Source organism: Dromaius novaehollandiae, chromosome 15, assembly GCF_036370855.1.
Source record: "Dromaius novaehollandiae isolate bDroNov1 chromosome 15, bDroNov1.hap1, whole genome shotgun sequence".
NCBI lineage: Eukaryota > Metazoa > Chordata > Aves > Casuariiformes > Dromaiidae > Dromaius > Dromaius novaehollandiae.
In genome coordinates this window covers 19,600,549-19,626,176 of record NC_088112.1, presented here as the reverse complement: position 1 = coordinate 19,626,176, position 25,628 = coordinate 19,600,549, and the positions used below count along the sequence as shown (strand labels likewise).

Here is a 25,628-nt window from a genome sequence, read left to right as displayed (position 1 = left end):
AAGTTATCATTTTCTTTTCATTTATGTGATCAATGAAAGCAAAACGCACAATGGAAGTCCCGTGGTCTAAACTCTGTTTACTTTTCTTTTGTCCTTCTAAAACAGTTACCCTAGATTCTTGACTTTTCAGTGTACTTCTCAAGGTTACTTTGTGTTCATTTCCTAGGATTCCCCTCCTATCAGATGTCAGAGTACTAGCTGTACAAAAGCTGTATTTTTCCTCAAACCTGTCACAAATGTGAGTTCTGGCTTGCATTGCTTTTTATTCCTGAAAAATACGTTATTTTCAGTTTCTTATTTGTGACATTATGGAAAGATGTCAGCACACATCCCAGTTAGGATACTGAACACAAACTCTGCTGCTACCCTGACTTAATGATTTTTTGTCTATTTGAGAAGAGGTTTCTTTCCAGAAAAGGTAATTGATGAATCATGTTTGTTTGCTCCTAGTAGATTAGCTCCTTAGAAGAAATTTCCAGTCCTGTCACATGGCATTTAATAGCTGTACATATGATGGCTTTGGCTGGAATTAGGAAAGATTAACTGCTCCCCTGCAAGGGTCTGTGAAGTGAAAGGCCAGAGCATTACCTCCTAACTTATCTGTCTTCAACTCAACAAACCTTAGGCAAAAAATGTAATTAATTACAAGAAAGTCTAAGTAATAGTAACCAAAAAAAAAAAAAAAAAAAAAAAAAAAAAAGACAGCACATGTTTATCTGACTTTGCAATTAAGTGCTATTACATTATACACAGCCTTTCATCTCCCTCTGCACAGACTGTTTCCCTTTGCTTTTGGTATACTACCTTTTGTAAATCTGGTAACATTTGGGGAAAAAAAAAAGAAAATGAAAATGCTTTTAAAGTCTATTACACAGAAATATATTTTAAAACTGAACATTAGAACTACTGTATATGGGATTCCTTCCACATTTAACAACTGACTACACCATGAAAGCTTCACCTAAGTTTGCTTTACAGGCAAGTAAAAAGGAATTAAGACAGTAACCTAGACATGAAAAAGACCAAAACCAATGCTCACATGGTAACATGCCTTCACTGTAACATACTGCAAATCTTAAGCAATACTATATACCAACATACCACGGCTTCTCATTAGACTGAATTTAACACGATTCTCCAATTATTTTTCATCATAAATCCTATAATAAGGTACTTATGACACCTACTGGAAATCTTATAGCTGCTTCTGGATGTTCTGCAGAGTGCCTGATTTACTCCAGTACAGGGCAAGATAGTATATGAAGTCTGAGCCCAAAGAAGTAATTCTTGTTAAGTTTCACACTCACAATTACTTTAATTTATTTTTAAAGCAGGATTAGCAGGGCAAGGTCAGCCTGAATATGCTTTCCACACCTCCAAAGAACAGAATTAAGCTGGCACAGCCCTTTTCATATACTTCTCCTAAGCCACAGCTCAGATGTTTAAGGTTTAGTTTACATTCACTGCAGAATACAACCGCCTGTTGTGACAGGAGACCTCTAACCCACGCCGAAGGACAAGCTGCGCTCTCGGTTACACTCGGTGCATCCCACCGACCTCGGCAAGACTCTCCGTCACTGTAACACCGCCAGCACCTCCACTTCTCTGCAGCCGGGAATTGCTTTGTTTGTATCTCAGTTTAGTACTGGCTGGAAAGCATGGGGAGGATTTGCCACAAACAGCAGACTACTTTTTGGTTTGCCCCCGCTTCCCCCACCTCCACCTCTTCTTTACGGCATCAGGCCCTGCTAAACAGTTGGGCCGTGTTATTCTCTGCAACTGATCAGCATAACTATGCAGACAGGTCATTCTGTAACTAAAGAGCCTCAGAAAGTGTTATGCCTGTAAAGCACAGAGGAATGTTTTATTTGTTCCTCATAAAACTAAAATGTCTGCCTCGTACAGTGGAGAACTGTTCTTGTAAGTGCTAAGCCCTCTTCCTTGGACAGGAAACTCATTTTGAAATTACAGTTTTCTAATGGTCCTTTAGGGAAGTTGAGGTACCCCGCTTCCTTTTCAGGAACAGAAAGCTTTGCACTGGCGTTGAGGACCACAAAAGAGGAGCTTGGGGAGAGGGAGAGAGGAGGAGGAGGAGGAGGAGGAGGAGGAGGAGGAGGAGGAGGAGGAGGAGGGCATGGAGGGGTGGAATTTTTCTTCTGGCCTTCTCCTTGCAGCACTCCAAAAATAATCAAGCATTGCTAGGGCGTGCAAAGAGACCCACAGCACGGCGAAACGAAGCTATGTGCACCGTCACCTCCGCGCGGGACCCTCCTCTGTCTGAACGCAGGCCATCGGGAGGTATTAGAGCCGAAGCCAACGCAGGCAACAGAATTTTTTGATTCGGCTCTGACAAAGACAAACCTAATCCAAACCAACAGATCAGAGCACCTATAAATGTTAGGAACTTTCTGGATCCGGATGGGATCTGAACTGCTTGGCTGGATTTTGCGTGCAGCTAGCTCTCCTTTCACATCTGTTTTATGCTGCTTTAACTCTAAAGATTTAAATGGTATTTCATCCATGTTTTAAACCAATTTTAAATGAGATGAAAATCTAGCTCTTTCTGTAAGGGAGCTGACTCAAATTTCCAGAATAATCTCTCTGGATTTAGGTATGGTGCTGGAAAGAGTACTAGGTGGGAAAGCCTATTTAAAATTGAGATTGGATCTCAGATTTCTGGTCAGACCCATCCTTACAGGTGCCCTTCTGCCAGGCTCAAAGGTTGGAGTCACTGAAGAGCTCCGTTTCCCTGCAAGTTATCTTCAAACCACGTGAAAAGGTGTGCGTCACCCCTAGTCAGGGAGCATCATTAGACTGGGTCACAGGCAGTCAAAAGGAAAGCCTAATGCATAGATATAACTTTTTTTTTAAATAATGAGGAAGGTTTAATTATATGCAAGTTTAGCATTTGTAAACACAGGCTAATTTAAGCCTGCCTGGACATGTGAACAAGTAAATATCAATCATCTATGAGAATTCACAATAAATGTATCTTAAAAAAAAATGAACAACTGCAACTGAACAGGGTCCAGACAGAAAGTTTTCTTCTTAAGCATCAAGAAAAAAAATTCCTTTTAAGAGTGTCATCGGTGACATTAGGATTCACTCAGCACGTATTTATCCAGCCAGAAGACCAAAACAAGAGTATTTTACAAAAATGAGAGCTCACAGAAAGGATGTAAATAAGATGCATAATGTCTATTCCATTCCCTTCATATATTTACTTAAGGCATTTCCCCCCCTGCCGGGAATAACAACAATAACAACACTCAAGGAAAGGGCAACCATGAAACACATTTTATAGAACGACTAAACCCCCAAATCTGTATTTCTTTAAATGAGGAACACAGTAAGCTATTCAATATTATAACCTTTTGAAGGTACAGTTCTGCAATTCTTACATATCGAAATCTTAGGTTAATATGAAGAGATACTCTTTATATTTAAGCAAATGACTTTTTCTGTGCTTTTTTACAGATTAAAAAAGCAGAACATGTGTTGCTGTAATTGCAGATGTAAAAAAACAAAACAAAACAAAACAAAAAACTTCCAGTGGAAAAAGCTGTTCGAGGTATAGGATTAGGGAAGAGAAATAAAATAGTAATGTCATGCCAGCATGTCATATAGTCATGCATGGACAGCTGTTATGTAGCAAGAAACGCACAGGATGCCTTAGGAATCAGATTATAATATGAACACATCAGCATGATTTGAAAGACATAGTTATGATTAATATTTTTATTTTCCTTCATCTTTAAACTAGATGGTTTAAGGAGGAAGAAAAAGTCTTAAAAGTTACAAAATTTTCTCTTAAAATTTAACTAAAATGTATTTCTCATATACATCAACTGAAAAAAATCCTTTGCAATATTTAGAACGAGGCAAATGGATATGGGTAACAAAAACTGGTGTAAGCCTGTTCTCAAAAACTTGAACCAAAACTGCTTTTTTCTGCTGAGGTTTTTGAAAGTTCAGTTAAATATTTTTAAAGGCGAAAAGAAAACAGGCTGTATATCTCTGTACTTAAGCCTGAGATAAGACCACAGGAAAAGCTGTTCTCAAGGCATTTCCTACTCAAACTCAACCAAAAAGTGCTAGCAATCTCCACAGAAACCTCATCCTGGAGCAAGTTTTCAGAGCGAGTTCCTCATCCTTGTGGGGGCTCGTCTAATCTGATCTCTGGTCACCTCTTACACATCCAAAGAAGTTCCCACCCAATTTCATTATTTTCATTTGCCTGTTTTACAGTTGTACCACTCTGCCTTGAATACCGTTGCTCTGGTATTTCACAACACTTGAGAATTTTGGAACAAGAACTCACCAGCGAGGTTAAAATACAACAAATTCCTATTAGACCTAAATAAAGCAGGCACAGTAGCAACTGCAGACCTGAATGGAAACAAGTAAATGCATTCTTCTCCCACCCCGAGAGAATGTGCTAGTTCATTTATACTAATTATCAAACTCCGTATTATTGGTCACTATTGAATAAGATTCTTTAAAGCCTAAGTGACAAAGCCTTTAGTTTAGCATATATTCTGGACTATAGCCTTGCTTTCTAAATGTAAATATTCAATTCAGTCTGGTCTCCAAGTTCATCCCCCAAATGTTTTTTTCTTTGTTTGGTTTACATCTCAAGCTAAAACACTGCTGTTGTATTGAATCCCTTTGTCCACCTTCTCTTCAGGGAGATGAAATCATAGCTTTGAAAATTAAACTCTTAACAACTAACAGGTGACGTGTTGAGACAAAGCCAATTTCTGAATGCAAAACTTCCAATAGGAACAAGTCAGGGTTTTCTAAAAAATTTTGAAGCCTCTTTTCCAGAAGAAAATTGAGAACAATATCCAGAAATCAAAGAAAAATGAATGTTGATATAATCCCATTGAGAAAACGTGTATTTGCTACAAAGCCAACTATATGACAAGGAGTCTGTTTATCGTACTTTAAATTAATCATCCTTCCATCAGCATTTTATTGACTTCAAAATCATTTTACATGATTCTGGAAGGTTTTAACCCAATCAACCCCAATCAACAAAGATTGCTAAGAGTTTCCTGCATTCTTCTCTCTCCATATTCCACCCAATCCCCCTGGAATCTGCAATCCTAACAGCAAAGGTAGAAGCATTTAGTAACACTTTCCCTCGTATGCTTTCCAATAAAACAATTCTCAGCCTTGATTCAAAGTCAGGGAAATTTGATGCAGTGAAAATCAATTCAAGAAATTTTATTACTTTGAACAAGCCTTGATGGAACCTCAACCCTCAACAGGGCAATCATCCTCTTAGGATGTGATAAAAAAAACCTTCAGTCTTTAGTCTCTGCACCATATCAAAACTGGGCCCCTTAAAGGAGAAACTGTTAGCTGTGCCAAGTTATTGTAAGTTTTGCATTTCTGTGAGGCAGATGACAGACTGCTATTTACATAAAACTCAAATTCAGGCCACAAAAGCCACTTCCACTTAGAGCTTTCTGATCCCATTCACACTTCTGTTCAGCTCTTTTCTCTTTTCCACACTTTCACACCATCCATTATTCTTGGTAGGAAACCCAGTGCTATTTAACTTCCCAATTTTGCAAATTTCTTGGTTAAATATTGATCTGTAAAAGGTATATGAATTCATTTTTCAGGGAAATCTGCAAGTCAATTTAATCTCAAATACTGTTTATTACAAACAGGCTAAGTAAAGTGAGTGCTAAGTAAAAACCATAGTCTATTTCTTCTCCACTGACCTAAAGACTTCTGATTTCACTCAAATTAACTTTTTCTTTTTCAGTGGTGCTTCTCCTTCCTAGCAGTTTACACTTTGCTGTTACTCCTAACAGTTTACATATGTTTTAGAAATGTACTCAAACATGATTAATTTAACTGCTGCCAGACGTTGGTTGATAGAGTGCAGCACATATGCTTTGCTCTGGCTGCTTTAGAGTACAGGAGACTACAAATGCCCGAAGACTTGGTCTTAGTTTAGTCTTTGACCTTTGCATATGTTTTGAACTCACATTTTCAAACATTAAAAAAAGGCAGGTGGAAGATGCCAATCATCTACTGAAACTAGTGAACACTAATAACACTATTAACAAAAGAGGAGTCAACCTCATACTGAAAGTCTGGATTTTACTGAAATGTCTCCAAACTCTGGGCTTGAGCAGAAAGCTGAAACGGGTATGTACATCAAGGCTGCGTGTAGCCATGACCATGCACGGTCAACGTCAAGGACTTCACTAAACAATGAATAAACTTGATGCACTCTGCACATGCTGTGCTCTCATTTTTGTAAAACAATCTGGTACTTTTCTTAGACACTGCCTCTGACAGAATAAAAGGAAGTGGATTCAATATTTATTATCGAAAATGTTACCACTCATATAAAACTGTTGTCTCAAAGTCTTTCTTCCATACCGAATTTTTTTTGTATCAACACAGCAATGCAAATCATAACAAATACAAACATCTATAGGCAAATACGGCTGTTATTATTTAGAAGAAAAATATTTACAAATATTTCTATTACTTCAAAGAAGTGTGATGGGGTAACTATATAGCATGTTCAACACAATATTTGTTTTGAAAAATCTATCTCTGGAGAACATACCATGTAAAAAGTTCTATTACTCTGAGTGTTCCAGGGTAGGTTAAATTAACTTAATATATGACTAGCTATAACTTTATCAGAGCAAAATATCCATCTAACCCAATATCCTGTCCCCAACCAGTGCCCAAGAGTTCAGGAGGATTAGAAGAACAGGCAAACTTAAAATGGTATTTTTCCAGAATATTCCCTCTGATTCCAGCCTCTGCAGCTTAGGGACTTCCCAAGTTAGAAATGCTATATTTGCATTTAGGCCCCCAATGGATTTGTCTTCTATGAATGTGTCTAATTGCTTTCTGAAACCATTGAAGCTTTTGGCATCCGTAACACCTTGTGATAATGAGCCTCACCACATCACAGACATCCTGCAAGTCTGAGGACTGTTTGTACCTCCTCTCTGTTTGTTTTAAAAATATTGTATTTCACTGCATACCCCCTAAATTTATTTTTTCCCCAGTGAAGTTTATGCTGAGGATGGAGTGTTTCATCCAACTGCACCCAAGAATCCACACGGAGTTTCAACCCTGAAAGAAAATTAGGGATACATATAGTGTAGAAAGAAGAGTGAAGACCCAAGGCCAACATGTAACATGACCAGAGCTCAAGCACACTTAAAGAACCCTTATGAAAAAAGAAAGTAAAAAAAAAAAAAAAAAAAAAAAAAGTGTTCTCAAAATTCTTGATTTTAGAACCTCTAAACTTTGAGAAAGTCTGAGAAAAGAAACTGGCCCTTAGCCATGATGCCATTACAAGAACAAAACCGCTCTGACACATCAAGTTCAAGTCAGAATTCATAAAAGTTAGGTGCTACCTGCTTTTGAAAATCTCCCTCACAGCCCTGAACCAGGATCCCTTCACACTGCTGGAGAACTCCCATACAGATTCCAACCCCGCGAACTAGGCCGGCTTGTGACTGAAACTCGTTATTATAGGTCATGGACACTCAAGAACACAAAAGAAATACAGCACTGATTCTGGAGACAGGAGAAAGTATTTGATAATTTGGAATAATGAAAGCATTTATATACATGGCCTCTGAAGTCTAAAGAGTTAAAAATAATTTACTGCGCTTGGTATTTTCAGAGTGCACTATAAGTGCTGATTTATCCTAGCAATATCCTGTATTATTTCGCATGTTCTACAAGGGAGGGATAATAGAGATATTATGTGAGAGGAGGGACCATTACCATAAATGCCAGCATTTTACTGAGACCAAGCTTCTTTCTGTCAGCCTAACATAAGCTCACATATCTAAAATGGGATATAACTCAGAGAAAGTCAGAAGTTGGTTCAGGGCAAATTCTATGGGGAAAAAAGACCAGGAGGTATAGGCCTGAAGGAATGACCAGTTATGCTACCTGTTCTCTTCTCTGACAAGATCATGGGACTTACCTGACGTAATTTGCATCTGAACTACAATACATACTGCTTAGAAGAGAGTTCAACATATTTTAAAAATGCCCAAGTCAGACAGAACAATTTATCAGTGACAAAGCACAGCCTTAAAATTATCTGTTACATTTCACATCTAGCATTAGGCTCACTTCAACCCTCATACACAAAACTTTCTTAGGGTGTTCTTCAGTCTAGCAGAAATATGCTGAAATACTGTTCTCCTTATAAGTACAGACGGAAAAAAAACACACTTTTACTTCTTGAAACATCAGTATAAAGGCACGATTTTTGAGCACATAAGATTAGATTTAGTCCTAATCTGAACCCCATCTTTAGTTAGCATCCTGCTTGAACGAAAGACACCAGAACGGGTTGCACTATTACAGTTTTGGTCACACCATTTACAAATGCAGAAGTAATGTAACTGTTTGCACCTTGGATGTCTCTGGTTTTATGCTTTTGGACTGCACCAACCCATTCGGCTTAAGAGTGGGAGTAGGAGCTCACATCCAGGTCACTAGCTACAAAACTTCCAACTCTGCATCCTGGAACAGAGGACACAGCCCCACAAGCATGGCCTACGACTTTTAATCCTAAAGAGCATGACTGCTTGCCTGTGCTTGCACACAGCTTACCATACAAATAGACTGCTCAGTGACCTGTCTTTTTCAGTATAGAGCATTCCAATACTCACATTTGTAAATGAAAGAGAACATTAAAGATTTGCTCCCAGAGCTATCAATATTCTGCAATGTAAACATGGAAATAGTTCTTTTTACCTAGGCTGCCCTGGGAGGGAGATATTAGTTTGGGCAGTCTCACCCTGAAGATGAACTATCTAGCTATCATCCAATACATGTACAAGCATATTTTCATGACCCAACAAGAGTTTTGCTGAAACTCTGAATACTTTTGCTCTCTCAGTTAACTCACAATCTAAATCTGGTTAGCATGCTAAACATTGTGTGCTACTCTGTAAAGGTAAGATACCTTCCTGCTTTTTAGCTATCTGTGCTGCAGTTGTCAGTCCCAAGATGAAGAGTCTTAAGCTTCACACATTCCTTCATTCTTCTCAACAAGACATACAGGTTCTTATGACAAAGATAAGAGTAGGACTAGAAAAAAAAGTGTGTGGTAAAAACAGTGTCTTTTTCTGTTTTATGCTTTACTTACACAACTCAGTTCAAAACAAAGGGTGATACCAATATTAAACAGCAGCAACTGACAGAAGTCATTATTCAGTTGTAACTTAGCCAAAAAAAAAGATGTAATGATTGTTACTAGAATAAAAGAGAAAAATATATAGATTTTTAGATCTGAGACTACTAAAATAACTGAAATTTCATAGAGAAAATAATTCAACAACAAAGACACAAAAGATCGACCAGCCTGGCCTAGCATTTCGTACATTGTGTGACACCCATCACAGTGTGAATTCTGACGCATATTTATCATTTTTAAGCAAGTATCTATGCTGACATATCAGAATGTACTGTGAGGGCTTTAAATGTATGAAAATGCTTTTGCTGTTATTGTTTTTCGTCAAACCTGATCTATGTGGCTTGGAAAATAGAGTAGGTCCCTGATCTGGCAAGTCCTTTTGTGCGAGCTTAGGTTTTATAACTAGCAGATCCGGTGAAGTTTACGGGACTACAAGTTAAATTAAGCATGTGCTTAAGTGTTTACAGGGTTGAAGTCAAGGAGAGAAGCTTACCCAGTGAAAGAAAACTCTTCATTTATATAAATTTGAAGCACACTGATTGACATTTTTTATAAGTTCAGAAGGAAAGTTAGACATTCAGTTAATAACAATACAAAGCTTTAAAGCAAAAGAGGTACTTCTTATGAGTATAGCAGCTTTGAACTGTGACAATCTCACTTCTGCTAAAAGAATGACACAAGTCTCATGTAAAAGAAATGCCACAACAGAGTTTTTGAAAGCTCTCTGCTTGCTAGGCTACTCTCTGCTCTAGGCCTACTGCCATAAAAAACCCTGCTGTATTTTAGGTTAAGCATTAATCCACATTAGAAATACACTGCATCACTTAGATGATTTGCTTTCATTTTCCAAGTATTTTGCAATACTAGAAGTGTACAATATACAAATACAGTTCACAATTATAAATACACTATCAATTTGAAACATCCTGTTTCTGACTGAACATTTTCAATCACAGGGAGTAACCAGAATCACTTAAGCTCAACGAAACTAAATTCTTATTTCTGCTATTTTTCAGTTGTATGTATCAGCTATTTGACCTTTTTGCCTTGTCAGGATTTTTTTTTTCCTTCTGAAGAGGTATTTTCACGCTTACTGAAGTAAGGCATGGATCCTACAATCCTCTTAATTTATGTTAAACCTCTTTTGGGACACTGTTTCTGGTATGACACTGTAAAAGGGAATAGTGTTTCTAAAGCTGCCTGTTTAATTAGAAGAAATGTATTTTGGTGGCGAATGCATGTTTCAACTGTACCAAAAAGATACTGTCAATTTATTCTCTTCTTAAATTCAATTACTCCCCAAGGACCATTATTTATGGTAGTCTCAGAATGCCTGGAACTTAAATCTGCTTTTAACCAAATGCTTTTTAGCGTGGAACTCTGAGTTACCCCTCTGCCTCAGAGAGGAAGTTCACCAGTACATCTGCTTTGAAAAACAAGGCAAATCATTGTCTTCCTCTGTGACCCTGTAAGATTTTTCAGCAGCAAGCAGAACATAAGAGGTGAACAGCAGTTCAAGTTGATCAGCTTGCACATCAAAAAGCAAGCATCTTAAGTGAGCAGTTAAACTTTCTGCATTCAAGGAGGACTTCCATTTTTCAGCCCATCAGCAGCTGACATAAGAAAGTTCTCCACATCTAAAATTAATCAAGATGAAAAAGCAAACAACTGAGCTCCAGCACATGAACCTCTATTAAGGGATTCTGGTGGTGTCAGAAAGCCTGAAAACAAAAGCTTGGGTAAGTACCAGAATGCCTTGGATGGAATTCCAACTCTGGGATTCAAAAGGTGCTTATTTTACATTTTAACAAAACATATGATCAACAATACACAATGAGCGATAAAACCCAGCTGAGAAAAAAGATTTAATGGATAAAACAGACAATCAATGTTTTCTCCTACCTGACTTCAGCAAGTACAGAACAAATATAAATCAAAGTCCTATTTCTTCTGTATTCCTGTTCTCCTGCTGTTTTATAAACTTCTCCTTTTCCTCATTTGCTATGACACTTTGGCAATTGAAAATTATTTACAACATAGAGAAGACCATTGGAGAGGTGGGGGCAGAAATTACTTGCAGGCCTGGTTCTTACTGCCTTTAAATATGCTCAGGAGACTTCTATTTTTTCAAGGGCAAAAGAGTATCTTTCCCAGTTAGTAAGAAGTTTGTAATATATTATAGCTTCAGCAAGTTATAAGCCTGAAGGGAAGATATCTGATTACGTGTGTGGCTGGATCAGTTCTGAAAAATACAAATCATAAAACCTCACCTGAGTGGCTGCAAGACTCCAGATGAAGTCTGCGGCCATCCTTTTGATTGTCCTAGTATTTTATTTGAGACAAACTGGCACCAAAGCACTACTTTACAGAGGAAATATGGAGTGGATTGTAGTTTTCTAAAAAACAGGTTAGGGTAGATAATTAGACAATGGACCATCATAAGACAAGTGCCACAATAAGGAAAGATGACAAAAGGAATTACTAACACAGAACTTCTTGCCAACATAAGCTAGTTAACAATTCTTACATTAGTTCCGCAGCATAAGCAGAACTTGATCAAATATTTTGACTATGGGATTCTTCCAAGATAGGCAGGGCTATGTACTTCTCAAAAAAGGAATGGAAATAAGAACACTGAATTATAGTTCTTCAGCATCCACACTGTTCCTTCAGGGTACAGAAAGGAAGTATAGCCACTTGCTTCAGTTTTGTTAAAACCCAAAGCTATCTTCTCCATGTTCAATCATAAGCACACATTTGTATCCTGCGTACAGTGGATGTTACACGTTATAACCGCATCTCAAGCTCATTCTTTCTTGTGTGTTTCATCTAAGGAAATAGAAACCAATATCAACATACACTGGATGTGCTGATGACAGAATTATTTTGTGATATTACTTCTAGGCAGCAAAGGAATCTTTAATGAATAAATAACAGGAGGAGAATACTCACTGTCCAACTTAAGTTCTATTTTAGATGTCAAGTATATTGAAATGTGAGGTAAGGAAAATGGCTTCATTAGCTGAAGAGCAGAAGACAAATTGTATGTCTAATAATATAGTAGTTTTTCTTTTACTACAGACAACGCAGGGAAGACGTACTTCAGCCAGCCCCTGCAGAAGAAGCTGTCAGAACCCAAGAGACTGAAAAGCAGCACAGCAAAGATGCACACTTTCTAGTTCACAGCAACTGAAGCAGACAGAGTAATTCCTGTGTGCTAAAACTGTGTACGTTCTTGTTAGTGGAGTTGTACAGTATATAAACATGTTAATATAACAAGCATAGTAAAAACAAAAATGTAGTTTGAAAAGCACTTTGTAGGACACAGATGGAAAAAATGCTTAAATTACAAATGGTTAGATGTGCTAAGAGAAATTACAGAATGTGTGCTTCTGCTGTTTGATGAGAAGCAGTGCGAATATGGTAACAGTAAGTTACCTTCAAAGTACAAAGTGTATAAAGTCATAACTACAGATGGATCCAGAACAGAATTACAAGTCTGAACAGCTGGAAGCATTATGGAAGTTCAAGTCCCAAGCTGAACAAAACCAAAATCCTAGATCTGAGCACATTATGGGCTAATTTCAGATTTACATCCAGAGTTCAACTTTAGAAAAGGCCAGCAAAATTTAGCACCTCATCTTCTAAAGGATTAAAGTCACTGCCATATTCTGTACACACATGAGGTAGTTTTCAAACCTAGGTAAGTTCCTTTCTATTAGATCATGTCTCATTTCCCCTCCCAGTCTTTTCTGAACATTTTCTTTTCTACAACTGCTTTTGATATTTGAAGTTTCTCTTTTCCCTCCTGGATGCACAGAATTGTTTTTTGACTTTGCCAGTTTATTAGCATGCCATTTTGTATGGGTCTCATTTCTATCAAATCACATTCATGCTTTTATTTTGAAGTGTTTCAAACTCCTTGATTTAGTATCAGATCATGTGCTGACATGAGCATCTTTAAAATCTCTCCAAGAGAGAAGTCAAAATTTCCCTGGTTTTATGAAGCAGTAATTGCCAAGAGGTAAATAGAACACAAAACAAAAATCCTTCAGCATCCCACTTCCAGGCAGTGTTTCTGAGTCATACCAAAAAAGATGAATGACCTGAAGTTCAGAAGACACTTCTAAGCATTAAAGGCTGAAGAAAAATTATGCTGTGTAGAGTATGAAAATTTTATAAAAAGAGAAGGAAAAGAAAATCATCAGACACAAACAGGCATAATACATACAACTATTACTAACTCAGTATGGAAAGAAAAAGAGTAGCTGTGTTTCTGAGATGAATCACTGTATAAAAATGAAAGAAAACCTCAGAATACTAGCACTATCTACCTAATCTTTAGGGAGAAAAGCATTTAGATAAACAAAAGTCCACCTTCATAAACTTAAAAAAAAAAATTTAAGGAAGAAGAAAAGAAAGTGCTCTTCCCATTTGTGCTCCTCCTCTCCCCTCACTTTTTTTTTTCCCCCCCTCTTTTAAAAGGTTATATTGTGCAACGGGCTTTTATCTCCCCAGTCAGCTCCCCAGAATACACAGCATTTAAAGAAACACCTTTCTTTTTCCAGCCTGCTCTCCACTACCTAAACTATCACTGCCTGGGAAAGCCTTTAAATCAAATATTTAACTAATAACATGTGCTGCTCATTAGCAGTGCCTTAAGCTCACCTGTGCTGCTCTGTTTCTTTAAAAGGACAACATTCAAAGCACCCTTCATCCTAAGAAGCATTTTATTTGAGTTGTTATAGCTGTAGGCAGGAACCTAGCCTGGAGGAAATACTTTTTCTTTTCCTAAAGACATCTATGAAGTTTAAAAGCATTCTTTCAAAAAAGAGGCTCAAATAAATAAAACTGAACACCAACACATAAAAAAAGAAGTTTGACAGCTGAGTGAGAAAATTCAATAAGGTAATATAAATATTTCACAGAAATTAAGCTCTCTTTTAATTATTCTCTTATGCTACTGATCTTTACTTTTAGTGGAGGAAGAAACTTTACAGAATATTTTTCAGACTATTTTTGTTCTTTATTGCCAATATCTACTATAAAGTGCATCCAAAACTGTTTTAAGTATACAGGATCACAGTTGTGAAAGTCAGGCCACTTCAGTTTTAAAAACTCCCAGCAAAGTTAAAACACTGCTTTTCTACATTGTACTCAAATCAAAGAAAGAATGAACAGTATCTCTTCCTCTCTATACAGTTTACCATTGTAGTATAAAAACTATTGTTCTTTGAAATATTTGTATCTACTAGAACAAGAACAGTGAATTAAACAGACACACTGTAAAAAAGAAATGCTGCTATGAGAAATGAGATCCATTGCAAGCTTTTTCTTAGTCATACTAATAGAATCTGTTTCCAAATACCAGTCCATTTAGCACTGATGCTTTTTGCTAAACCTCTAGCCTATATGTATGTCTGTGAGCCAAACCTGGCCATATGAATGTGGCTGGGCTGATAGGGTTGTTTGTTTGTTTTTTTGCAAACCAATATTGATGAATGTTCCTGTTTTGCTGCTATTACATTTGGGGTTCACTTTCCACGGGGAGATTACTTTTAGTGGTTGAAAGATGGTAAACTTGCGATGTCTTAAGCCTTGTATGAGAGAACTGCTATGTAAAGACCTTTACTTTCATGTCTGGGCTGTGCATCTGTTATAGATGACTCTCTATGTCCTTGGCCAAAGCATTGTTTTCCTTCCAAGCTTCCTTCTATTAAATGGAGAAGAAGTCTTTTCTTCTCCAGGACAGTACTGAGGGGATCACATAATTATTCAAGGTGTTTTCATTCTGATGTAATGAGAGGAACAGCAAAAGAACTAAAAACATGAGCAAATAAGCTATGCTGATCTGGGGCAGAAGAACAGAATATGCATTTATGCACAGATTCAATCAAACAAATTGCAAAAGGCATATGTAGACTCAAATAATCCGTAAATTGAGGAAAAAGTGTTTAAACAATGCTGTAAACAATCTCAGCTGTGTGTAAATACAGCGGAGAAGCTATTTTAAAGGAATGTATACTCTTAACAGACAATTACAACCCAAACAAAACCATCAGGCAGCAAATAGGAGCAGGCATGACTACAAAGTGGACAGCCCAGTCCATACTCATTGATGTTGGTGAGAATCCCTCTGACTGCCTGTGTAGAAAGTGTTTACAATAGGTCAAACCAAATCCAATACTGGAATGCACAAAAGCCATTAAGGCTCTGAAGCAGGGCTGGGGCTGTACCTTGGTTTAGGCTTAGGTGTACAACCAGCATAGCAATTACTTCAGCTGTAACTTTTCTAGCTCTCTCTAAATTAAAGGCTCACTTTTTTTTTTGTGCAAGTATACTGTGCAAATTCAGCTTGTATTCTTACTCTAAATGCTGCTATTTCACATTGTTTCATCAAACCTACCAGTCAGATATTCAAGTACAGCAGCCATGTACACTGGAGCACCAACACCAATTCTGTACTTTGGGTGACCTTTCTTAATATAACGTAGCATTCTTCCAACAGGGAATATGACCCCAGCCTTTGCAGAGCGGGAAGTCTTGGTTGACTTCTTCTTTCCACCCCTGCTGGACATTTTGTCTGTACTGGGTCTGGAACAGCACTCTATATTTAAAAAAGGAGAGGAAAAAAAGAAATAAAAAAGAATTACCAATAAGGAATGAAACACTTGAATGTTTTCAAGCAGCAATTTCACTCTTCCTATAAAACTGCAAATAAGTTCACCTGTTTTATAAAATAAAGGATTTTTGGACTGATGCTGAAAGACCATATACTGAACTTCAAGACAAATTCTGTGGCAGGCAATGATTTAGGGTGCCTAAGATATACAGACAAGTTGCTTTTTTTTTTTTTTTAGATTATGTACAACAAGAATCTAAAATGTTATTTTATGCAGAATATTTATTTGCCATTGTGACCTTGGCATAGTTTTATACATTAGAAACATAAGCCAAAGAACTGATTTTCTATAAAACGGCTTTGGAACTACTTTTCTGTAATTCCTAACAGATTAATAGTGGCACCATACACAGTGAAGTGTGATAACTACCTAGTATCTAAAATAGACCTTCAGCATGAAAGCAGAGAATGCTTTCTCCAAGGAGACTGACACAAACCTTTGCTCTCCTGGAAAAACTGGACACTTGAACTGTGGTATAATTGCACCACTCATTAATGACTGCCTATTAAACTGGGTAACTGCATCCACTAAGACTTTCATAAAGCATATTTATTTCCTTTACAGAACTCTATTTTCAAGCATGTGTGAATTTACAGAACAAAGACTTATGCATGGTAAACTACATCTCCTGTACATTAAAAGTGCTATTTTTGACAAATACCTGAGATAAACTTCTTGAGATTTGAACCTACTGGAAGCCAACTGCTTCCACGCTGATGCTTGCACCACTAAGACATGCCTTCCAGGAATCTGATAAACTTCAGTCTGCTACCTTTCCTTAACATAAGAGTGGTCTAAACACCCAGCAGATATCTGACAACTGTATCTCAGTTTATCTCAGTGAAGAAACCTGCTGCCAATGCAGCTGTCAAATGTACTTTTTTCTTTCATTTTTGCTCAGGCTGTAAGTAGAAGCTAGCAAATCTGAACAGGTGGAGGTTTGCAGGCTGCCAAGGTATTTTTGAAGGTTTAGGCAATGCTGTGGTTTTTGAAATTAACTCAGAGGAAAGGAGATTGTGCATGTCTCCCTCCCTCCCTCCAGCATGTCTGAGCTCTAGGGAAGCCAGAGCTATGCGCATTAGTGATACATATACCTCTGTGTATCCTAGATCTTTCCTTGCTGCCCAAATTCTACCTGATACAAATGAGAAGTTAGTGTGTTTATAGCCTTCTCAGTGCAATTTTTTTCAGCCTGTTTTCTATCACACCAGTTCTCTGCTTTCCTTTTTAGTCTTATCTATTACATTTATTCTGAATTTTCTTCTTGAAATCTAAGTTTGCCATATGAACCTAACAGTATTTGCCAGACTTCTGACTCCACAATGATAGAGAACTCTGAATTAGGCAAAACAGGTTCACCCAACCCTACTTCTGAGTTTTGCAACTTCTGTTCTGACTTCTGATCTGTGCTGACATGTCCTGCAGTCTTTCAAATCTCAGTGAGTCACTAAGATCCATGTGTCATAAGCACCAAACAAATCTCACTCAGGGTAACTAAAGAAACATTTGAGTATTGACCATTTCTTGTCCTCTCCACTTCCACGTTCTATTCTACGTTTGGATAACAGACTACGCAAAGTAAGTGCAACAGGCTTATTGCTTGCTAAGGGTAAAACAAATATTCCTGTTTTATTAGCTTGGACACAGGTCAGATTACATTTATGAAACTGATGTTAAAAAACAGACAGGAAACTTTGGAGGGGGAAGCCACCAAAAACACTGCTTCCTCTTTCTTCCACTGTGAACGCAGTGCTAGAATAAATCCTCCTCCATGCAGAACAGAAGTCAACCTCCTTGTCTTAAGAAATTCCCTAAACTGAAGCACACAACTGATTAAAAAAAAATCTTCAACTTAAAATTTGCAGTTTGCCATTTAGTTAGCTCCCTTTTTGCTAGCAGGAGAGGTGTTGTGGCTTTCAGCTGGCTATGAACTTTCTGCCTGCAAATACTCATGTAGTCCGTAGTCCATTTTCATCAACACTACAGATGTTCAGTCTCTCAAATGTTAAAAATGTTTACAGACTCGAACACCACAAAAATAGGCATGAAAAATACCTGTGCTTCTACCTTCTATAAATCCTGTGTTTTCTAACTTACAAGTGAATGTTAAGAAGTAATTTTTCCAAGGAAAACTTGTAGGCCTTAAGTGGAAAGTTTCTATTAACCAGTTGCTTAAGTGCTCAAGGCTGTCCTCTTAGACACCAGAAAAGTCAGAATATATAGCACATTCTTATATTTTAATGACTTTATAGTAAGATGTATAGGTAGTAGCTATATGGGAATCTTAAATAACTTGCAAACTTAGCTAATGAAAACAAACATCAGGTTCTTTACTGATAAAGGGGAAACCTCACGAAGTTATGCATGCATGAGTCTTCCTACAGTGAAATATTAGCAACAGCTAGAGTTCAGCTATGTTACTAAGACTTCATTCATATAAAGCTGTGCTAAACAATGTTTTCTAGTGAACTGAGCATTTAATAGTGAAGTGTTTCCATAAGAAAGAAATTGGATTTTACACACCCACAACGCACAATAAAATGCATTTTATATTACGCAACCCTTCTTAAAAATGGTAATTATTCCCTTGAGAAAATCCTTCTACTTTCTACAGCTAAGTGAGGACCATCTAAGTGATGCAGAACAGAGTAGTCTGGGGAAGTAAAAGCTGAAACTGAATGCCCCACATTAACTACTGGTCCTACCTTCTAACTGGTGTAAGTATGAATCAAGATGGGCAACAATAAACAGTGTACTTGCACTTCTACAAAACACAAATTAAATCCATTAGAGCTGCTCATTAAAATGAACAAATTCAATCTAGACTGTGTATTTTCCCCAAATGAGAAAACAAAACTTGTGTTCCATGTGCAAACAAGAAGGGAATGGTATAGAAAAGAAGAAAGCAAATAACAGCCCTGACCTTTTTGGAAAACTTCCAAAAGCTCCACTGTGTCCCCTGATAACTGGGTAATGCCAGCCGAGGGGTAGGGAAGGGAGAAGGCCCGTGGAATCCCTATTGAATCTGGTCTCCTTTTGGAGTGATGTGGATTTCGGATCTCACAAAGCTTCTCTGCAGATGGTTATGGTTTTGATCTATGGAATTCAGTTTACTGAGTTTATGGGAGAGTCAGAATAGCTGGAAGAGAATATGAAAGTTCTTATATCCTAATGATGAGGGGTTTTTATTTTGGGTGGGGGGGGTCATTCCAGCTACGAGCTGCTAGAACATTCAGAGCAAAGTATGAGGAAAATATGTAGCAATACAGCATTACTGCCAAAGCAGCTTTGAAGCAGCTCAGTAAATGCAACTCGCCCAATTTAAAAATCTAAATGGAAGTACACATGGATGGCCAAGCTGAAGCTGGTTACATAAGGAGATCAAAGAGCATTACCCTTTCATTTTTAGTTCCAAGGAAGTGATTCTTTTTATAGGGAAGAGTAAAAAGTAGTTCCTTCATATGTGGGGAAAAAAATGGGTACTGCATATCACTGTCTCTTGGTATATTTCATCTATTTAAAGTGATGCTAAGTTTGTTAATGTACTGCTAATTGTAATCAGTCTGTGAAACCAACCTCCCTTATCAGGCTTGAGCAAAAAGCTTTCCTCTTTCCAACACTTTTCATCTGGTGTTCAGATGTTCTTCCTTCTAAACATACTATTTTCTACTTAATACCTGCAAGCCTCCTGTCATCTGTGGCTATCTAAAACCCATATAAACACACTTAACCATATACAAAATGGTGTATTTTTTCTTTCATAATGAGCTTATTTTACCACTTCTGCAAATTCTAGAGGCTAATGTCCCCCTTTATTTCATATTGCTGCTCACGCTTCTCTCATTAATACTTGGGATAACCCTGGACCTATCTTGACAATTAACCTGATCTTCTCTCACTGGGAATTAAAGAACTTTCTAGCTGTAAGCTTATTTGTGAGCAAAAATTTAGCCCAAATCAGAGAGGTGGGGGCATATATATTGAACAACGCAAGAACTGGAACTTTCAGTACTAAAAGTGTTAAATGCTATTAAGTGAAACAGGATAATGAACTTGAGAGCTTCTTGTCTCAAGGATTCCATTCTTGCAATACATAATGAATTTCTAGATCTTTAGACGTTGGGGGGTGAAGAGAGGGAAATTTCCAGTTAAGTTTCAATTATCACTTTTAATTTTGCTAACCACCTAATTTGGAAGGGGAAAAGAGCCTGGCATGGAAGAGCGGAAGAGCTTTTTCAGGCTTAATTATGGATTCAGGATCATTACTTGGTAGAACCTGTTCGTCCTGCCTTTGAGCAGAGGGATGGCCCAATGAGCCCTCAAAGCCTCTTCTCTGGTTCTAGTCTACGGCCGTAGAGAAGGGAAAGAGCAGAGCTCACCTGCAACAGCCACAACAAGTTTCATTGAAGTTAAATGTGAAGAGAATAGCAACAGATCAAAACCTGAAGAAAACCGTGTGCTTTACATGTTCTCAAATGTTATCTTTGTAACACCAGAAACTCTGGAAAGCTGCCAACACTAATGAACCAGAGCTGTTTGCTGAGTCACTGAGAGCCTCCAGATGAGGGAGGCAATGCCAGCCAGAGGGAATTTTATCACATGTACCATAGCACAGCAGAAAAGATCTGTGCAGCAGAAGAAAAATCACAGTTAATGGACCAATCTTTTTCCTTTCTTTCCCCTTTTCTGCCTTTGCAATGAAGTTACTGAGAAACCTTCACAAATGCACAGGTTCTTCAAAGATTAGACAACAGAATGGTTTAGTTTTGATGTGACAGTTCACAAAATTATCACTGTGATTATCAAGAGATATCACTGAGAAGTGAACTTACCTAGTTCACCTCTGACTTGGATTCAAACCTAGCACTACAGTCTTCAGTGGCTCTGCTGCGCTTGGCCATAGATTACCCTAACTGCAGAACCTCGTACCTGATTCACAGCCTTTTGAAAAACACTTAATGACTGCATCCAGATTCATACTGCTTTCTAAGGTCTCAAAATCCACAGAAATGAGAATCTCATGGTAAGTTAACTTGGCTCACAGCAAAGATTTCAGCTACAAGGCTCCTCTGCTGTCTGGTCTTTGAGCCAGATATAAATTCTCTAAGAAAAAATAATATTCATAGGTACTGATGAAATCAGTATAATAAACATTTTTTGTATGAAATTGGCTGTTGCAACTCTGGCCAAATTTTCCTGTATGAAGATAGATACTCCCCTAAAAGCATACTTAAACACCATCTTCCTAAAATGCCTATCGGCATCTATTTTTCTGAAAACTTTAACATCATATAATTTTGGAGTACAGCCTGAACATCCTGGTAAAATGATGGATAACTCCTAGTGGCTCAAATACCAGTACTTCATTAGCCCAGTTAATTTGACCCTTTTATCAAACAGTAGCAGGAGAAAAAAAAAAAAAAGAAACTTGCTATTAATAGCTGTCAGGTACTGGCTCTTAAATGACTTAACAAATTACTATGAATGCTATTGCTGTCAGACAGTGACTGTTCTAATCATGAGCTTACATTGGTATATTAATTGCACTCAACAAAACAGATGATTAAATTTAGATCTACAGGATCTCATCAGTAAATATAGTGGAAAGCAGGAGAACTTTACTCCAACAGAATAAATACAAAGATTAAGCAGATTTTCTCTTCCCAGTATAAGGACTAAACTGAAAAGTTTATTTTTGTATCACAAGAGATTAACTGCAACACTATTTTTTTCTGTTTCAAAAGATTAAGACCGTAAGGACTGCCATTCCATCTTAAATCTATTTATGTACTATAATAGCTGCTCAGTGAACTCTTTTTGAAAAGGTGCATTTGAATTTGCTTTGACAACTAACTTGTTCTATTCTTGGCTAATCAGAAGCTAGTCTACCATATTCATAAAATGGATTGCTTATAGAGTCTCTATAAAATGGTCTCTAATAATGCCTGCCTAACACAACTTGGTCTATGACTGAGAGTCCTAGGTACTACAGTAACAAAAGAAGAGTTAATCACTAAGTAATTACTTGGTCTGACTGATTTCAATTTTTAGCTGAATTGTTCTATTAAAGCAGTAATTCTTTGTGGTTTGAAAAGGTAAAAATAAAAATACCTCTGGTAGAACAGAGGAGTAAAACTAGGTGCAAAACAGCTATTAATTTCTCATCTGAAAAGGTAGCACTACACATGCATTTATTTTCACTTGAAAAATTGAGAGAATATTCTTCATTTAGGAATGCCCCATAGATCTTCATTTTGTCAAAGGCTAAAATCTTCCCATAATAAAAAAGTGAAGGAGGGAAGAATACTTCTGCCAAATCTGTGTGCAGAACTGAATAGTATTACACAATTTTATTTAACTGGCAAAAGTCCCTGCCTCCTACCATGGCTCTGAAACACCAAAACAAATACCCACTTAACATGCAAGTTAACATGCATGGAGTGTGAGAAGAGTTTTAGTCAGGCATCCTGCCACTAATAATCACAAAATGTAAATACAATTGTCTTCACTGACCACTGTTGGGAGTATTAACATAAAAACAAGCCCATTGGTGCACTACAGCATTTTGTATGTTAAGAAGCATAAAATTCAATAAGAACCTTACATCACTGGACCACTCATGAGCTCAATCTGTGTTGAGGAAAAACTGCTTCAAAGAACATTTCAAGAACTTTGTCACTTGACACTTTTGGAAGAAGGCAAAAATTCAATAGAGAATATGGACATTTTCAATGCAAAATCCAGATGAAGTATGAAGCTTAATATACTGTATATGGCTGGGGGGGGTTGAGGGGAGGGAGTACAAGAACTCAACTCACTGAAGAGGCTGTGAATGATGTGATTCTAGTATCTGTACTCCTTTGAGAGCAAGGATCATAAGCTGAATACTGGCCATCATCTCTTTAGGATGGGACTGGGTAAGGAACAGAGCCACATTTCCCTAACAAATGAGCAAACCCTGCATTCTTTCTATAAACACTGGATCTACCAGGTTTCTTTTCCAAATCCACCTATAGGAAGCACTAAGCTGATAAAACCTAATGGTCACTGGACTGTCCATTGGATCAATATTCCTTCACCCCAAAAAAGCATTTCAAATTCTGGGGGGGGGGGGGGGGGGGTGATACAGATCAGTTCCATTCCCCTCCTCCTTTATCCTTATATTACAAGATTGTTGGGGCAGTGCTACCTTTGACTGACTAGTCGCACAAAAATACTTCTGAATTTGAGTGAACAAGATTTTGACCATTCTTCAGGAATGTGAATATTTCACCTATCTCATCAAGAAAATATCTTTTATCAAAACTGCTCGCTGTGTATGGGAATTTTACCCACAAAACCAGGGAAATCCTGAAGAGAAATTTAAATGTAGATTTCTTGTTTAACAAGTACTTAAGTTTGCAGTGACAGGTTTTTCTTTTTAGCAATGCTGATCTATAAAATAAGCAGTGCTTAAGCATTCTTCCTATGTTAATGTAATTAGGTAAATTCTAGTTATTATCACTAAATTCTAGACCTAGTATGGTTAAATCTGGACTGTCAACATTTGGTTTTACTAGCAATCAGAAATGTATGCCTTGTGTGTGAAAGATTATGATACATAACACACAAAAATAACCTGGAATCATCATTTCATCCAAAACAATGCAATTCCTGTCTTTCAGACTGCTTAAAAAAGTGTTTTCTAGGGACCCCTTGATAAAAAGTTTCACATAACCAACAGTGTTAAAATGTTCATCAATGCAATTGTAATTGTCTTGTTTATGCTTAAATCTTTTAACTCCAAGTTGTGCATAAGAACCCAGGTGCTGATTAATTAATCACTTGCTCCTTAGTTCATTTATTTCTACCTAGTCTTAGGGATGGGGGAGGCAGTAGATTTGAACAGTTCCCTACAGACCTGTTGCTAAGTGACAGCCACACATAGTCGTGGGGGAAAAAATGGTTGTTCATTTGTACGGTCAAGAGATAAATAAAAAGCCTCATCCGAATGTACTTCAACTACCAAATCTCCTTTCAGCAACACAAATGAAGCAAACTCAGTCTTACACCACTGTACTTGCACATAAACTGGTCCTAACCGCCTGCTTCGTATATGCAAATACATGGGCCTTCTGCAACTTACTTCCAAAGATTACATAGGAAACAAAAGGACTATTGGAAGATAGAGTTACAGAAACAGTTTGTTCCCATTACTGTCTCTTACATGCACAAACATGTCAGTTTTCTGTCTAAATCTAGGCACTCATGTGATATACCTTGTGCTTACTCTAAAGAACCTGCATCCACCTGCATCTTGCAGTGCTTGCAGTCCCCTATGAGAAACACCCACACCCAGAGACAGTCTGTATAGGTTGCTCAAATCCTGCAGGCAGACATATTGCAGACTATGCTAGAAGTGACAGTTCTAAAATAAGGGGCCCCATTCCTAGCACAATGTTTATTTCTACCACTCTTAGATGCTTCTGACTGCTTTGCTTATGGTTTTTAAAATGTCATTTTGCTTTTTTTATTAAGTCATTAACATTTAGCAGATAACTCTTATGCCACAGTTTCTTCATCGCAAAGTAGCATTTACTGAAAACGTGTTCTGCCGCTTTTTAGCTGTGCTTTTTGCAGTCTCTCTATATTATCTTTTCCTGTCCTGTGACTCGAGGTGGAAAAGAGTAGAAGAAAAGTCTGTACGCGTATATAGAGGTAGAGAAAAGAGAGAAACCTTGGCTCAAGACATCTAACCATTCATTGAAATCACTGTGCGATGCAAGTGTATGCTGGGTGTTCACTGGACTCATTCCAACCTTAATACCATAACCCAGATGCAGATTCAATAAAAATAAAGATTCCACCGCCACCATTATGCTGGGAATGGAGTGGATTTCCTGGTTTCAGCGAAGACAAACCAGGAAAACAAGACAAAAAAAAAAAAAAAAAGAAAAGAAAAGAGAGAGAAAGAGAAACCTCTCAGCTCAGCTCGGATCCCCTATTTTCTTTTCAGCAAAGGGGGGGGGGTCCCCTTTCTCCCTCCTCGTCCGCCCCAGCTGCCGAAGTCGCCCCCCGACCCCGCGCTCCAGGGGATGCGGGCGCCGCCTCAGGCCCCCGCGCTGGCCGCGAGGGGCCCGAGCGCCGCCGCCGCTGGGCCCCGCGCCCCCCGCCCCCGCGCCTCCCCTTGCCCCCCGCACCGAGCCGAGGGCGGGTAACGGCAGCCCCGCTCCGTCGGCGGCGGCGGCGACTTACGGCGCGGCTCCCGGCAGCAAGATGTCTCCCGGCGGCCGGCGGCGGCCCCGCTCGCGCTGCCGCTCGCGCTGCCTCGGCTCAGCCCGCGGGGCCAACGGGGAGGGCTGGACGGGCTGGCGGCGAGCTCCCACAATGCCTCGCGCGCCCGCGCGTCACATCCCTCCCCCCCTCCCGCCGCGGCTCCGCTGGCCGCGCGGGGCCACCTCCCCCCGCCCACGCGCGCGCCCCCCCTCGCGTGGCGCTCTGTATGGGGAGGGGGGCGGCCCCGCGCGCGCTGAGGCCCCTCCCCCTGCCCCCCCCCTCGGCGGCCGTTGGTGTAACGGCCGCGCGCGCGCTGCCCTCACAGCGCGCCCCTCGCCCCTCTCTCCGCGTCTGCCCTCGTCCCCCCTCCGCGGGGGAGCGCGGTGCTCCGGCCCCTGCGGCGGCTGCTTCCCATGCCAGGGCTCAGCCTGCCTGTTCACAAGCCGCGTCCCTGCGCGGAGCCAGGGCCTTGGCACCGT

General features: G+C 38.8%; 1 protein-coding gene across 4 annotated transcripts in view; it reads right to left on the bottom strand.

The window, feature by feature from the left end:
* The window catches only part of LOC112994063 (core histone macro-H2A.1), a 50,946-nt gene extending 25,659 nt beyond the window's left edge, over positions 1–25,287 (bottom strand). For 3 of the 4 annotated variants that reach the window (XM_064521107.1, XM_064521109.1, XM_064521108.1), the window contains exons 1-2: positions 25,129–25,286; positions 15,618–15,818 (exon numbers count right to left, since the gene is read on the bottom strand). In XM_064521107.1, coding sequence (XP_064377177.1) covers positions 15,618–15,789 — 172 coding nt within the window. In that variant the 5' untranslated portion in view covers positions 15,790–15,818; positions 25,129–25,286. Of the gene's footprint in view, positions 1–15,617; positions 15,819–25,128 lie in introns of all 4 variants that reach the window. The other variant, XM_064521110.1, reaches the window with a different exon arrangement.
* Positions 25,288–25,628: the final 341 nt, after the last annotated feature.